The sequence below is a fragment of the Vitis riparia genome, chromosome 15 (assembly GCF_004353265.1).
Source record: "Vitis riparia cultivar Riparia Gloire de Montpellier isolate 1030 chromosome 15, EGFV_Vit.rip_1.0, whole genome shotgun sequence".
Classification (NCBI taxonomy): domain Eukaryota; kingdom Viridiplantae; phylum Streptophyta; class Magnoliopsida; order Vitales; family Vitaceae; genus Vitis; species Vitis riparia.
Window position 1 is genome coordinate 9,844,873 of NC_048445.1, and position 14,293 is coordinate 9,859,165.

Genomic DNA, 14,293 nt, shown 5'->3' on the forward strand with positions numbered 1-14,293 from the left:
GTGTCCTAAAAATGTACCTAAAAAGAAAATCCTAGATCTAACTTGGGTTTGCCAAGGATTACAATAAGGAGTCAGATAAATTTTTTAACCATAATTTATAAAGTGACTTAAAAAAGTAAGTTGTACGAATAGCAAGGGCATTAGGGAATTATTATGAAGTACTAAAAGAACACCTAATATGACATATGCGAAGGAGACAAAATGGAGGGTCTATGTAAAGTAGCTTGATGATTGAATTTTCAAATGGAGAAATGAAGCGTTTGTGGTTGAAAATTTAAAATGGAAATGAAGTTTGGTACTCGTGCATGTGGAGAACTTTGTCACTAAACTTTTTATGAATTAAATAATGGAATTTGGTGGCTGAATTTTCAAATGGAGAAATGGTGCATATGAAAGCTTTTGTGGTTGAATATGATAGTGGAAATTCATGAAGTTTAATGGTCTGGTGATGCTAATATTAAGAATAGAAAACAAAGTATTATATAAAAATAAAATATTAAATATAAAAATTATTTTTAAAATATATTTAAAAATATTAAAAATAGGTTAAAATTTTTTAAGTTTGAACAAACTTTTATTTTATAAAAATTAAAGATCAGTTTTCAAAAACTGTTTTAAAAAATTATTTTTTAAAATTGTTTTGATCTTATTTTATGAAATTTTTAATGAATTATTTTGGTTAAAAACTCGGTCAAAAGAATATTAAGTAAATTCTCCCATAAAATACAAAAAATGTAAGATGATAAATTTACAATAAATAAAATATATTTTTTTCCTTTTCAAAATTTCCCCAAACATATCTTAGGGTGATTTTTCAAGTAGTTAATATTCATATAAAAAGAAAAATAATGGCTTAAAAATGATCTCAGATCCTATGTTTATGCAAACGGTGTTGAAATCATTAACAAATTTTACCATAAATCCATCCCAAATAAAAGATCAGAACCACTAAGAAGTTTCCACGTGGCAGAACTTATACTCATTGTATATTTCCCATCCGAGTGAAACACCCAGCGCGTCCTCCACCGCTTAATAATAATATTGACCGCTTGCCCACAGGTCTTCGAATTCGATCGAATCTTTTGGTCCCTAGGGTTTTCTCTCTTATCTCATAGTTTTTCCTGGCAATTTACCCTCACTTTCTGGACCCTCTGCTAGGGTTTTCCTCTGTGCTGTTCGCCCTTTCTTGGAAAATTCCATCACTTTTTCGAAATCTTTTATAGGGTTTCGATCCTTCCTATTAGGGTTTTTATTGCAAGTCTTGAGCTTTTGTGCCTTGGATCTGAAAAATCTCTGCAGTATGCCTCCCAGAGCGGTAAAGAAAACCGCGGCGGCCACGAAGCGGACGCCGAGAGCCACAAGGGGGACTCCTAAGGTCCAACCCCAGCCAGAAGCCTCGGTAGAGCCGGTCAAAGCAGAGGAAGTTTCGGTTCCTGTTGTTGAGGTCAAGGAAGAAGTTAAGGTTGTGGAGGCTGTTGAAGTAAAGGTCGTAGAAAAGGCTCCAGAACCTGAGCCGGTGCCGGAACCTGAACCTGAGCCGGAACCTGAACCGGAACCGGAATCGAAGGCCGAACCTGAACAGGAATCGAATACAAATAGATTGTCTCCCGTGAAGAGTAAGTTTTCTTGCTTTGCTCTTTGTTTATGTTGGGATTTGCTTCGGATCTAGTGAGATTCGGTATTATGTTTGGTTTTAATTGTTTAATGGTGTTGTTCCTAATATACGCTTGCATGTTTTGGTTCTTTGAATTGCTAAAATAATTTTGTATCTCTGGTTAGGTTTGGAGAAAACTATACTTTGTATGCTGTGCTTGAAATTGTCGAAAGATTGTATATTTCTTAATAATTTTGGGGGGAAGATTATATATATATATTTTTCCTGGTGGTTACTGTCATAGTTGGAAGTGTTGAAAATTGTGTATTTCTTCATGGGTTTTGGGGAAAAAAAAGTATTTTGATTCTCTTATCTGGAAAGGAAAATAAGCAACAAGTTTGGGGGGTTAAATGGTGGAAGATTGCTGCCCGTGAGGCCTGCCAAGAGTTTAGGGTTCATGCTCAATTCCATGTGACCACCACCACCACCAATTATTTATTGAAAAATGCTGTTGAACAATTGCTCTTTTTTAGTATGATAATGAGAGTTAGGAAAATCTGTCTTACGTTTATTGCTTGTCAATTCAATTTTTTAAGCAATGTTTGAAGCTTAGAAAAACAAAGACATCGGTTATAAACTCGAATGAATCCTTTTTAGTGCCTCCTAAACTGTGTCTCTTTTTTAGTTACTTTTAAAAAGAATTCAGCTGTCAACAACATGGGAAATATGACTTCCTTGACATATTGAATTCATGGTTTTGTGTTGTGAATTTGCAAGCACACATATCTGATTTTGACATTTTGTAGAGGCTGTTGATTATATTGTCAACTCATAATCATTTCAAATAATTGTTAGTCATTTGATGAAGTTTACTTATTTAAGCAGGAAATTTGAATTATTTTTCTGAAGTTTAGATGAATCAATGAATAGGATTAAAATCTTCAAACTTCGTGAATTTTTCTAGTTGGATGGGTTAAACTTGTTTTTATCTTTCATCCGTGCACTTGTTTATATGGTTGTGTATCGTTGAGTGGGTGATAATTCACATACTTTGGAGTATAAGGACTGTCAGTAGATTTTTTATTATTCAATTGCATCTAAAGTTCAATTGAGGATAATGAGGAATTTCAATGTCTGTTGACTGGATTGGTTTCTCTACCCGCTTTCTTCATATGACAGAGGAAGATGAGATAAAGGAGTCTGTTGACGAATATGAGAAAAATGAATATGAAAAAGATGAGCGGCTGGATCTGGAAGATAATGAACCTGAATATGAAACTGAAGAATATGGTGGGGTTGATTATGATGAGAAGGAAATCGAACAAGAGGACGTTCCTGATGGGGGAGATGAAGTGGAGGAGGAAAATGAGGAGGGGGATGTTGTTGAGGAGGAAGATGGTGATGTAGGTGAAGAAGGAATGGAAGATGTTCCTGAAGAACTTGAGGGTGAAGAGGATGATGAACATGCTGGTGAATTGCAGGAGCATGCAGAGATGGTTGATGCAGAGGATGAAGAGCACCATGAAGTTTTTAAGGAGAGGCGTAAGCGGAAGGAGTTTGAAGTATTTGTTGGGGGTCTAGACAAAGATGCAACTGAGGATGATCTAAGGAAGGTTTTCAGTCAAGTTGGTGAGGTTACTGAAGTCAGACTGATGATGAATCCTCAGACAAAGAAGAACAAGGGGTTTGCTTTTTTGCGTTTTGCAACTGTTGAACAGGCGAAACGTGCTGTCACAGAGCTAAAAAATCCAGTGGTATATTCTCGACCTTGTCATAGTTTGAATGACAAATAATCTAACTTTATGTATTAAATTAAGTTCTCTTGAAACCCACGATTCCAGGTTAATGGGAAACAGTGTGGTGTCACTCCAAGTCAAGACAGCGACACCCTTTTTCTGGGTAATATATGCAAGACATGGACCAAGGAAGCTGTAAGTATATTGGAGTATTTAATGTCACCATCTAGCATCAAACCATCTTTATTAGTGGTTATCAGGAATTTCTATTTTCCTTACCGTTTAAAATTGAATGCCATTCCAGTTGAAAGAGAAGTTAAAACATTATGGAGTAGAGAATGTTGAGGATTTGACATTGGTTGAAGATAGTAACAATGAGGGAATGAATCGGGGTTTTGCTTTCTTGGAGTTCTCTTCCCGTTCTGATGCCATGGATGCTTTTAAGCGTCTCCAGAAGAGAGATGTTGTGTTTGGTGTAGATAGGACTGCAAAGGTTTCATTTGCAGATTCCTTCATTGACCCTGGTGATGAAATCATGGCACAGGTAAATATTTTTAATCAAACTTAATGCACTCATTTAAGGTTGTCATAATTTTCAGATGGATTAGATCTATTATGTTCTTGCTACTTTTTATCAGATGTGGCTTAGTTTCTATGATACTTGTAATGCCTACTGGTTGAGGGTTTGTGTATTTTTCCATCCATTCTTTTTTATTTTTATTTTCATGGAGGATAGGAAAAGGCTACCGTATTAGAGCACTTCAAATTTGTGTTTTTAAATCTATTATGGTCATTCCATGTGTATTTGAGTTTCTCATTATTTTTGGGTGCTCTTTGCATGTTTAAATTTCTTACACAGGTTTTCATGATAAAAATATGTAGAAACTATGGTTTCTGTTTATATGTAAAGATTTCTGTTTGAGCCTACATGCTGTAACCATGCCCTTTCGACCTAATTTGCTTACTAAGTTTAGATGGTCTGCTGATCACATTTTTATAAGTTCAGGTTAAAACAGTTTTCATTGATGGTCTTCCTGCTTCATGGGATGAGGATCGTGTTCGGGAGCTTCTCAAGAAATATGGGGAGATTGAAAAGATTGAGCTTGCACGGAACATGCCATCTGCCAAGAGAAAGGATTTTGGTTTTGTCACTTTTGACACTCATGATGCTGCAGTTACATGTGCTAAAAGCATCAACAATGCAGAGTTGGGGGAAGGAGAAAACAAGGTTTGACTTGCTATCAGCTTTTGTTGCTTGCAGCATTTTTTCTTAAGGTGCCTTTGGATTGGGGCATCAATTGCAGATGACTTTTCTTTACCAGTTGTAATTACATTTCAGGCTAAAGTGAGGGCTAGGCTGTCAAGACCACTTCAGAGAGGTAAAGGGAAACACATTTCTCGAGGAGACTTCCGACCTGGCCGTGGTGGGCCTGTACGAGGTGTCAGGGGTTCCTGGGCTCGGCCAGCGCTACGTAGCTTTCCTGGGCGTGGGGCAAGAGGTTTAGGGCCTCGTCTCCCACCAGCTGCTGTAAAGAGGCCAATTGGATTTAGGGATAGACGCCCAGTTATGGCCATGCCTCCAAGAGGCAGGCCCTTGCCTCCTCCATCAAGGTCGTATGACAGGAGAGCACCTGGTATGTATCAAATTTCCAATATGTTTTACTGGTCTTATTGTTGAACTGAATGTTTCAAACATAAAAATAAAAATTACAAAGTCTTCCGAGTGTTTATATATCGCCTTTGTTTTTCAGTTCCTGCTTACCCTAAGCCGAACTTGAAGAGGGATTATGGGCGGCGTGAGGAGGTTCCTTTGAGGAGCAGACCTGCTGTAGACTATGGTTCTAGAGTTGCCCCAGAGAGACGCCCATCATATAGAGATGACTATGCTACCCGAGGATCTGGATACAATGATATTCCAAGAAATACATCTCGGACTGCAGCAAGGAGAACTTACGAAGATGATGCTTATGGGCAAAGGTTTGAGAGGCCTCCTCCCCCAAGTTACCGTGAGGGACGTCCCCGTGATTACGACTCTATTGCAGGTTCAAAACGGCCATATGGTGCACTGGTTAGTAATTATCAGTGGCATCTACCTGTTGCCACCAACTTTATGTTTTGCCTCTTTCCATGTTTGGCCAAATTTTAGTAAGTTCTAAGTTTCTTGTGGTTACATGTTTCAAGGATGATGTTCCCCCTCGTTATGCTGATGCAAGTGTCCGGCAGTCAAGGGCTCGTTTGGACTATGAAATGAGTGCTGGTGCTTCTCAATATGGAGATGCTTATGGTGATAGGTAACATTTGTTGCAACTCTAAACAATTGTTGTAAGATCCTGTCCTTTTGATTCCAGTGCAACTGCCGTGGCTCACCCGTTTTTTTTATTTTTATTTTATTTTTATGGTGGTTAGACTTGGAAGATCTAATCTGGGATATGGGGGCAGCCGAAGTTCTATGTCCAGTCAGGATTCACATGGTCTTTATAGCAGTCGTCAGGGTATGGGCTATGGAGGAGGTGTGTCAGTGCTGCAAACTTAAAATGCTCAAATATTTGCCAATGGCTAAGTGGTCTTATGCTTTGTTTTTATGGCTTTCAGGTTCTTTTGGTGGTAGTGATGTTGGAGGGATGTACTCATCCAGTTATGGCAGTGATTACATGCCTCATGGAGCAGATGTATGCTCTTAACCTCCTCCAGTTGTGGCAAAAGGGTCTTGACCATTGATTTCTGCAGTGTCTCATATATGTTTACTTGCTGCTTGTATTGCAGGTTGGTGGTAGCTCTTACTCATCTCTTTATTCCAGTCGTGGTGTTGGTGGCAGCAGTTACATGGGTAGTGGTGGTTCTGGATCATACTATTGAGGTAAGTCAAACTGTTGTTTTATAATCATTTAAAGTGCATGAGATACGTGAATAATTTTTGTGCCTAGTTCATCTCCATTGAAGAGTCTTGTTGCCAGAAGGCTTGGCATGTCTCTCTTTCTCCTAAGAGTTGTGATTGGCGAATATGGAGCAATGTGGTCACACATGAATTTGTCTATGGCACAGATTTTTGACATGACAGAGGCTGCTGTAGGATGTGGACTATTTGAAGCTTATTCACTGTGACCCTAAAGTTTTGGAAGGAAAGCATGTTACCAAGCATAAACAGCCTCAATTTATCAGTTGAGAGAACGCGCTTTAGTTTTATGGTCAATGAGCTGTTATTGCTTTGGCTCATCTTAGATTGCAGATGGGGTTCTCTCAGCCAGTCTTATTTCATATTGTAAGGAATCTTGGGTTTTGGTGCAGAAACCAAAAAGTGCTTTAGTATGTGGTATTGTATGAATTGCACCTTTTTATTCTATATAAGAACTTACTTGGTGGAGAATGAGAAGGTATTCCTCATTTCAATGGACAAATATATTGTTAGAGCTTCAGGTGTACCCAAAATTGGTTAAAGGGATTCCTGGTTTGTGTTATGCTGAATTCATTGGATAAGTTTTAGTTCAGAATTCAAGGTTGAATCAATGTTGGATCAAATACTATTTCCAGTGTGACAAACCTTCAACAAATATCAAAGTAGGTCAGCCAGAATAGAATTCTGATCTAACACTTCATTGGACAAAGTGTCTTTTTCTATGTTGAACTTGGCCTTGCATATTTAATCTTAACTCAAGTTAGTGTTAAGTATATATATATCTTTACTCCAGACTTAAGGCTTCATGAGTATCAAAAAAAGATGGTGGGACCTTTTCTTTTGTTGGTTATGATGTATTCAGCCCATAATTTGTTCCCAGTAAAAGTTTTTGTTGCTATTGAGTTCTGGATTCTGGATCAGAACTGGTGAATGCCAAAAGTCTTCTTTTCCTAAGAATGTGCATACTTGAAGTGCATTTTCTGCATGGTGCAATATAAGGAAATCTTGAGGGCATTAATGAGCTTGCTGAGAATGAAATTCATGCTGCATGACCAAGGGATAGGTAACCATGAAGGCATCTACTTGCACCATTATCCTATCCTGATTGCCTTTTGTTGCTGATAGGTAAGATGCAAAGGGAGGATGAAGTTGAGAAGTAAGTTATTGCATTTTCAATTTGTTGGGCCGACACCTTTATTGAGAAAATAAGCTCTCATTAGTGAATGCAATTTCAGTGTAGCTAATGAAGTTGGAGTAAATTTGGCAAAACAATTGGATGGTTTTTTGTGTAAATGAAATGAAAGGCAGTTTTTTCAGATGTCATGACATTTACATTCCACATTTACACCTGAGATGTGTTTGATCCTAGTTAGCTTCTCCTTGTTTACCCAAGTGAATCAATAGGGATTGTACTTCTGCATTACTTTAGGTGCCAATTCTACCTGATGTCTGTTGGGTTGAAGTTCATCCTATTTCATAGACTGCTTGAGTTCCATTCATAACTATGATGGTCTGATTTTGTCATTGGGTGCTTGCTCGGTGCTGCTTGCTGATTGGTTTTCATTTTTTTTCTTTTTCTTCTCTTTTTACCCCTTGGTTCCTCATGTGATACTGGAAAACCTGTTATTACTCTTTAAAGAGATGTCCCATAATAGAGAAGCGGTAGAAACTGTAAAGTAGCACTGTTATTTGTACGAGGAACGTAGCATACCATTCTATTCATCGCAAGCTAGCTTCTAGTTTCTCTTTACAAGTATATACATGATATGATGATACCTCGGTGGCACATTACTTGTTCTTTATGAAATTTCCAAGCAGATTTAAAGAAGCTTGGGACAATTTGTGATAAAATTTCCGTACCAAAAAGTTTGGAATAAAAATGTACCGCAGGAAGTTCTAATTAATGAGGGATGACTGGGAAGGTGAGAGTTGAAAAACTTGGTGGGTGGCAATAGTCTTTCTAGGGCATAGTTTGCTAGGAGCATTTCCCATGTGATGTAGTTCATTACATTGAATTGAAGTTCCCTTCACCTGTGGTATGATTTTGCTTCTGATATGACTTGGTGTAACTTGTAAGCAGCTCCTTCCAGGGGACTGAAGGATCTAGCTTAGTATTTTTTGATCAATTTTTGCAGCATTAGCTTACTATGGGAAGGATTCTGAGTTAGTTTATCATTTGATGCAAGCAGAATGCTTTTTATTTGAAGGTTTACGGGTGATTATGTAGTGGAGTCGTCAAGCATATTTAGCCCAAATATTTATAGGTAGTTTGTATTTTTTCTTAATTCTTTTAAAATGTCTACATGTTATCATTATCGTTTTTTATTTCTTTTTCTTGGGAAACAAATTTTGGTGGGTCTCAATGAAATTTGGAAGAGCATTGATGCCGAAGCTGGTCATTTTGTAGTCACTTTCAGAAGGTGTCGATGTCTTTCAAAATATGGATGTAGTTTGCATTTTGAATAGATCCGTGCTTCTGTTTCTCTTGTATTCTTTTTTCAATAGGCAAATAAGATTCTCTAAATATATTGCTGGATGGGCTCGCCCGTGCAAAACCTGTCGATTGGTCAATTTTTACGCATGTTGTGTGGTAGCCAATGCTAAGGGAATATGAAATTTATATACTTGATTCTCTATTTGTATCCATGAAGGTCAATGCGCAGAAAGTTGGTTTGGTGGCTTGTATGCTTTTATTCTAATGTCCACTTGCTTTGCCCTTCAGTCTTTGTAAACAATTCCAACTTGTATTCATATTGTAACTCTGATGATTGAAATTGAGAAAATAAAATTTTTATGAAGTACAAATATTGATTTCTTTCACCTCCTCTGTTTCCATGTGTTTGGGGTGCTATTTTCATGGTCATATCGGTTGGTTGGTTCCCGGAAAATGCTAAGGAAAGAAAAAAAAATTGCTAAGGAATTTGCTATGAAAGAAAGTCAATTATAAAGAAATTTGTATATTTTTAAATTATTTAATTTTTATGTAGAGGAGTTAAATAAATAAAAAAAGTATGATGTGATATATGAAATAATTTATTGATATTAAATCTATTTTTAAATATCTTTTGTATTTTCCTTTTAACTTTCAGGAATTAAACATAACCTACACAAAATGGTTTCTTATCTTTAGTTGTTTTATTCATTTTTAAATTATTTATTTTTTGAATTAATGAGTTAAAGTAAGTATAAAGAATTTAAAGCAGTGAGTAAAAATAATTTATTAATTTTTAATTTATTTTTTTTTCTACTACATTTTTCTATTTTTTTTTTTATATTTTCGAGAACCAAACAAAGACATTATAATAAATAGAAATAAAATGTGAATAATTCCCCACCAATCATTTTACCATTCATTTTACATTTATATCATTATTCTTTTTTATCCATCCCAATTTTTATTATCAAAAACAGTTTTAAAAATGTAGTGTTTTAACATTTTTTTTTAAATAATTATATAAATATAAAAAATAATTAAAAATAAAATATTATATGTAAAAAATATTTTTTTTAAAAAAATGAAAACAAAGAAAAATGTTAAAGAATATTTCAAGTTTTTAAACAGATAAATTTTTTTAATAAGTATTCAGATTAAAAAAATAATAAATTATTTCTTTGTGAAGGGGATTTAAAAATTTATTTCTTTATTCAAATTTAGATAATTCTCTTTACATTGTTTTAAGCTTTGCATGATAAAATATGAAGAGGGAAACCCTAGAAGTTCAGAACTATGAGGAGAACAACTGGACCTATATCAAACTAAATTATGTACCTTCTGTCCATCTATGTATTATGTTGTTCCAAGCAAAATTCATCCTACATGATTCCTGGAAGTATTCCAGGAACGGACACATGCTTCATGAACAGACCACCGGAAAGTCATGGCATCAGTGTCGGTCACCGTCTTGTTGGTGGCGGTGGCCGCCTTGAAACGCCTCCAGTCACGGTGGACGGCCTTGAGATCAGCCACCTTGGCGCTAATACTTCTGCAGCAGTTAGCATGGACAGTGGTGACTGCCCTAAAGTCTTTGCTATTTTGGCAAAACCCACTGAAGTAAAGGGTGTGAAGGACCCTTAGTTCAAGACCCAGCTCCCTAAAAATGCCCTTCCGCATAAGGTCTGATAGTACGTCTTGTTCTTTCTTCCCTGTGGCGTTGTTCTTCATGGCATACCAGGTTTGAAAGAGGGCAATGGTCTTGTTGTTTGATCGGACGAAGTAGAATCCGGTGTTGATGAGGCTGTCTTCCGGCCGGCGGCGGCTGAGAAACAGGTCGGTGCTGATTTGGAGATCTGCTGTTTGGTTTGTGGTTAACCTTGGAAATGGGTTCCTCAGCCAACTTACATCCGTGTCCTGTGTTAAAGCAACATTATCATTATTATTAGCTTTAATTGTTGCTGAAAAATGTTAAAATTTTAGTAAAAGTTGATCTAAGAAAACAATTCTATCCATCTCATCTAGGGCTCCTCGACTCGAGTTTCAGAGCAATACGAGTCATTAAGGAGAAAACAATCAATCCGAGTTCAACCACCAGTATTAATTTACAACAAAATTTAAATAGTAAATGAGACAAAACTTCGAGATAATATAAAAAAGTAAAAATAAGTTTATATTTTTTTAGAAAAAATATAATAATAATTTGACATTCTTTTATTAAAAAGCTAAAAGAAAAAAATAAATGTTATTATATATGATAATATAAGTTATAAAATTTAATTTGCTCAAATTGAGTGTTCGTTAAAAAATTTAAATCAAGTTTAACCTTAACTTTAATATTAAAAATGATTATCCAAATTGACTAAAAATTGGATTGGGTTGGTTGGTGCATATGGACCCAAATTTCATCAATATGAAATTGACTTTACTATTATTATTATTATTATTTGCAATGAAAGTCATAATTTGGTATTTATGAAATTTTGGATTATTTTAGATTAAGTTTTCCTTTTATCTACAAATCTTAATTAAAATATTCGTTTATTTCATCTCATTTTCAAAACCCAATAAAAGCCCAATCCTAATAAAAAACAATTGCAATAAATTCAAACCAAAATTCCAATAAAAATCTCTAACAAAAACAAAACAACAAAAATCTTAAGAAAAAAATGTCAAAAATAGGTTAGTTTTTTTTAAAAAAAGGACAAAAGGATGTTATTTTTCTAATTTTAAAACTATTTTAGGTCTGTTAACCAAATATCTCTATTAAACAATTATAATGATTATCTATTTCATATGATGCCTCTTTTGTTTTTAATAAAAAAATTAAGGATAAGGATATAAACACATTTCTTATGATTTTATTATATTAATTCTATCTTTTCTATGTGGCTTCAATTTCTTATTTTTTATTTTCATTTTAAGTTCATATTTTAATATTTTAATATTTATTCAAACAAGAACATTAACTTCATTAAATTTTAAAAAAGTTTTTATTTTTTTATGAGCAATTATAATATATGATATTAGAAAATATCAATTTATAATAATAAAAGAAAATTCTAATTTTTTTTTCCTTATAGGATGATTTAATTTTTTCCTCAACAAAATTACATGTATAATTAAATAAATCCCATCCTTTAACACATATAAAATAAAAATTATTCCTCATAAAAATAAATTATATTTTGTTTTGAAATATTTAAAAAATTTTAAAAAAGGAAACAAAAAACAAAAAAGGATATGGTCTGTTTGGTTAACGCGGCTATTGTAGGTTGTCAATCAAAACGCTCCATTTTTAATATTCACATTTAATTAACCTAACTAAACGCCAAACAAAACCCTAACTCCAAAAAATTAATCAAATTAAACACATAGGTAGGGGACCAAAACGGTGTCGTTTAGTAACAGTACGTACCGTGAAGATGAAACTGTAGCCACGCTCGAGCACACGAAGGAGAAGGAGAGTCCTTCTCCACATCATTTTGATGAAGTCCTTCGACATGTAAAGCTTCTCTCCATCCATATCTCCGTCCTCGCTCACCATTTTGTAGCAGTGGAGTCGCCGGAAAATGCAGCGGTCGAACGCCGTCTGGTCCATCGCTACCACCAACAGGTGGTCCGCCATCTCCCTTGTGCCTTCTCCGATCCAGAAGCTCTCCAGAAAAAGATCCAGCATCGATGTGTCGTCGCCTTCGACATAGGCTTTGTTCACTATTGTGATTATTACAGTCTTGTTGGGCATTGATGCTTTGCTCAACGCTGCTTCGAGATCATCTTGAGGCACCACCTCGAGGGCCTTCTGTAAGAAAAAAAAAGAGAAGGAAATTGGTGTAACATAAAATAATGATGATCTTTTAATTTTTTTGGATTTTGATATCAAATGAGGGAAACCCTAATGGAGAATTAGTGGAGACTTACAGTAGGTGGTTGGGGCCATTGGAAGGTGGGGAATGGAGAGGGGAGGCAGAGAGAGACAATCCCAGTAAGGAGTAGAGCAATGGCAAAGTTCCCAGTGGAGCTCTTGGGGTAATCCATGTTTGTTTTGCAATTAAACATCGAAAAACCCTAGTAAATAGTTGATGGTACTCTCTTGAGAGAGAGAGAGAGAGAGAGAGAGAGAGAGAGAGGAGAAGTGTTTAATTTGGGAAGGACAGTCAAGCTATGTGGCTGAAGTGTGGTTGGCCTGTCTTTATTTCTCATTCAATGACTACAGGACCCTAACTAAAATAATGGATATATGGGAGACTATTCTTTGTTTGTTTGTTCTTGCTTTTTAAATAGAGTTTCTTATATAAGACAATACTATGATCATTTTTAGGATAAGGGATAAAATCTTCCCCATTTTTAACAATTAATCCTTCATGTATTTTTAACTTAAAATATATATAAAAATGTCCCCATCTTTTTATTTACAAAATAATCATTTTTTTTTCTTTCTAAACGTGAATAACAAAAATGTTAAAGAGCATTTATATTGAAAATGGGTTACTCTTTGAATTAAAAAATGGGAAATATTAATTTTACAAATTTGAGACGTTTTCATATTTTTAATCCGTTAATCCTAATTTTCATTTGAGAATAGATAAAAATGTAAATAATTTTTTATTTTTATTTATTGACATTTTAAAATTTAATTAGGGTCCATGAAAATGTGTATTAATACAAAGGGAAATATTTTGATTGGGAGTGGAAGGGAAGTCAAAATCTCCATTACAATGACATCTTACCCACTTCAGGAAAGCGATACCACAAGAAGACCAAGGTCTAGTTCTTGTAGGTGGAGGTGGTTGTCAATCTTAATAATTACGTGCAAGTGTGAAACAACAGAATTTGTATCATTTACGAAACCATTTTTATAAGGAATTAGAACACACGTTTAGACATTTCATATACAATACTTTACTGTTCCAAAACCCATTTTAAACGACACTAACAATGGTTTGGGACCCCCTCAAAGAGACAATTCCTCCTCTCTTTCTCCCCCCTTTCTTCTTTCCAATTTTCAGTCCTCTAAGGTCCCAAAAAAGTCTCAAAAGGGTTGTGGTCTGTCACACGATTGGCCATTAATTAAAAATCCTCTCTAGTTGGTGTTTGAATTTTGGTAGCAGCAATCTCATTTCTTGTGAACATGAAAGGCATCGTAATCTTCATTTTGGCGACATTTAACGAAAGAATGATATACCATTTTGGAATGAAAGGATAGAGACTAACAGAGTTGTTGAAAGGTCTGGAGAAGAGACATACAGAGGTAGAGAGAAAACCCTGGCAATGGGTTGGATGGAGACTGGTTGTTCTGACCTTTGAGGGAGAGATCCATGTGGGGTTTGGTAGGCCAAAAGTCATGAAAAGTTTTTGGAGAGATACATACTACCGATATCATTATTAGGGAAAGAGTTGTCTTGACTTTTGAGGGAGAGATGGATATGGGGTTTCGTAGGATAAAAGTAGGATAAAAGTTATGAAATGTTTTTGGGTAGATACATACTACCGATATCATTATTAGAACGAGTTGTTTTGGCTTGTGAGGGAGAGATACATGTGGGGTTTCGTAGGACAAAAGTTACGAAATGTTTGTGGAGAGATACATATTGCCTCCATCATTGTTAGAGAGAGAGAGAGAGAGAGAGAGGGCCCGG

At 35.3% G+C, this 14,293-nt stretch overlaps 2 protein-coding genes across 5 annotated transcripts; one reads left to right on the top strand and one right to left on the bottom strand.

The window, feature by feature from the left end:
- Nucleotides 1-1,065: 1,065 nt before the first annotated feature.
- On the top strand, nucleotides 1,066-6,810 carry LOC117931537 (heterogeneous nuclear ribonucleoprotein Q). Of its 3 annotated transcripts, none has more exons than XM_034852502.1 (12): nucleotides 1,066-1,616; nucleotides 2,774-3,348; nucleotides 3,436-3,525; nucleotides 3,635-3,874; nucleotides 4,337-4,558; nucleotides 4,670-4,964; nucleotides 5,082-5,398; nucleotides 5,512-5,621; nucleotides 5,737-5,840; nucleotides 5,923-5,999; nucleotides 6,094-6,187; nucleotides 6,373-6,810. In XM_034852502.1, exons 1-11 carry the CDS (start codon nucleotides 1,301-1,303, stop codon nucleotides 6,184-6,186), a joined length of 2,439 nt encoding a protein of 812 aa, XP_034708393.1. In that variant the 5' UTR covers nucleotides 1,066-1,300; the 3' UTR covers nucleotide 6,187; nucleotides 6,373-6,810. The 3 variants fall into 3 exon arrangements, with proteins under 3 accessions (XP_034708393.1, XP_034708395.1, XP_034708396.1); XM_034852504.1 differs by lacking the exon at nucleotides 6,373-6,810 and adding an exon at nucleotides 6,285-6,354; XM_034852505.1 differs by lacking the exon at nucleotides 6,373-6,810 and adding an exon at nucleotides 6,288-6,308.
- A 3,037-nt stretch (nucleotides 6,811-9,847) lies between these two features.
- Nucleotides 9,848-12,794, bottom strand: LOC117931783 (uncharacterized protein At1g28695-like). Of its 2 annotated transcripts, none has more exons than XM_034852849.1 (3): nucleotides 12,576-12,794; nucleotides 12,073-12,453; nucleotides 9,848-10,571 (listed from the first exon to the last, which is right to left on the bottom strand). In XM_034852849.1, exons 1-3 carry the CDS (start codon nucleotides 12,711-12,713, stop codon nucleotides 10,032-10,034), a joined length of 1,059 nt encoding a protein of 352 aa, XP_034708740.1. In that variant the 5' UTR covers nucleotides 12,714-12,794; the 3' UTR covers nucleotides 9,848-10,031. The 2 variants fall into 2 exon arrangements, with proteins under 2 accessions (XP_034708740.1, XP_034708739.1); XM_034852848.1 differs by having other exon boundaries at nucleotides 12,073-12,456; nucleotides 12,576-12,793.
- Nucleotides 12,795-14,293: the final 1,499 nt, after the last annotated feature.

Bases quoted from the DNA above. Each gene is read 5' to 3' on its own strand.
- LOC117931537 (XM_034852502.1), top strand. From the start codon at position 1,301: ATGCCTCCCAGAGCGGTAAAGAAAACCGCGGCGGCCACGAAGCGGACG. The intron at 3,526-3,634 runs GTAAGTATATTG...ATGCCATTCCAG, and splicing joins AGACATGGACCAAGGAAGCT to TTGAAAGAGAAGTTAAAACA. The intron at 4,559-4,669 runs GTTTGACTTGCT...ATTACATTTCAG, and splicing joins TGGGGGAAGGAGAAAACAAG to GCTAAAGTGAGGGCTAGGCT.
- LOC117931783 (XM_034852848.1), bottom strand. From the start codon at position 12,713: ATGTTTAATTGCAAAACAAACATGGATTACCCCAAGAGCTCCACTGGG. The intron at 12,457-12,575 runs GTAAGTCTCCAC...TTTTTCTTACAG, and splicing joins AATGGCCCCAACCACCTACT to AAGGCCCTCGAGGTGGTGCC. The intron at 10,572-12,072 runs GTACGTACTGTT...GCTTTAACACAG, and splicing joins GCTACAGTTTCATCTTCACG to GACACGGATGTAAGTTGGCT.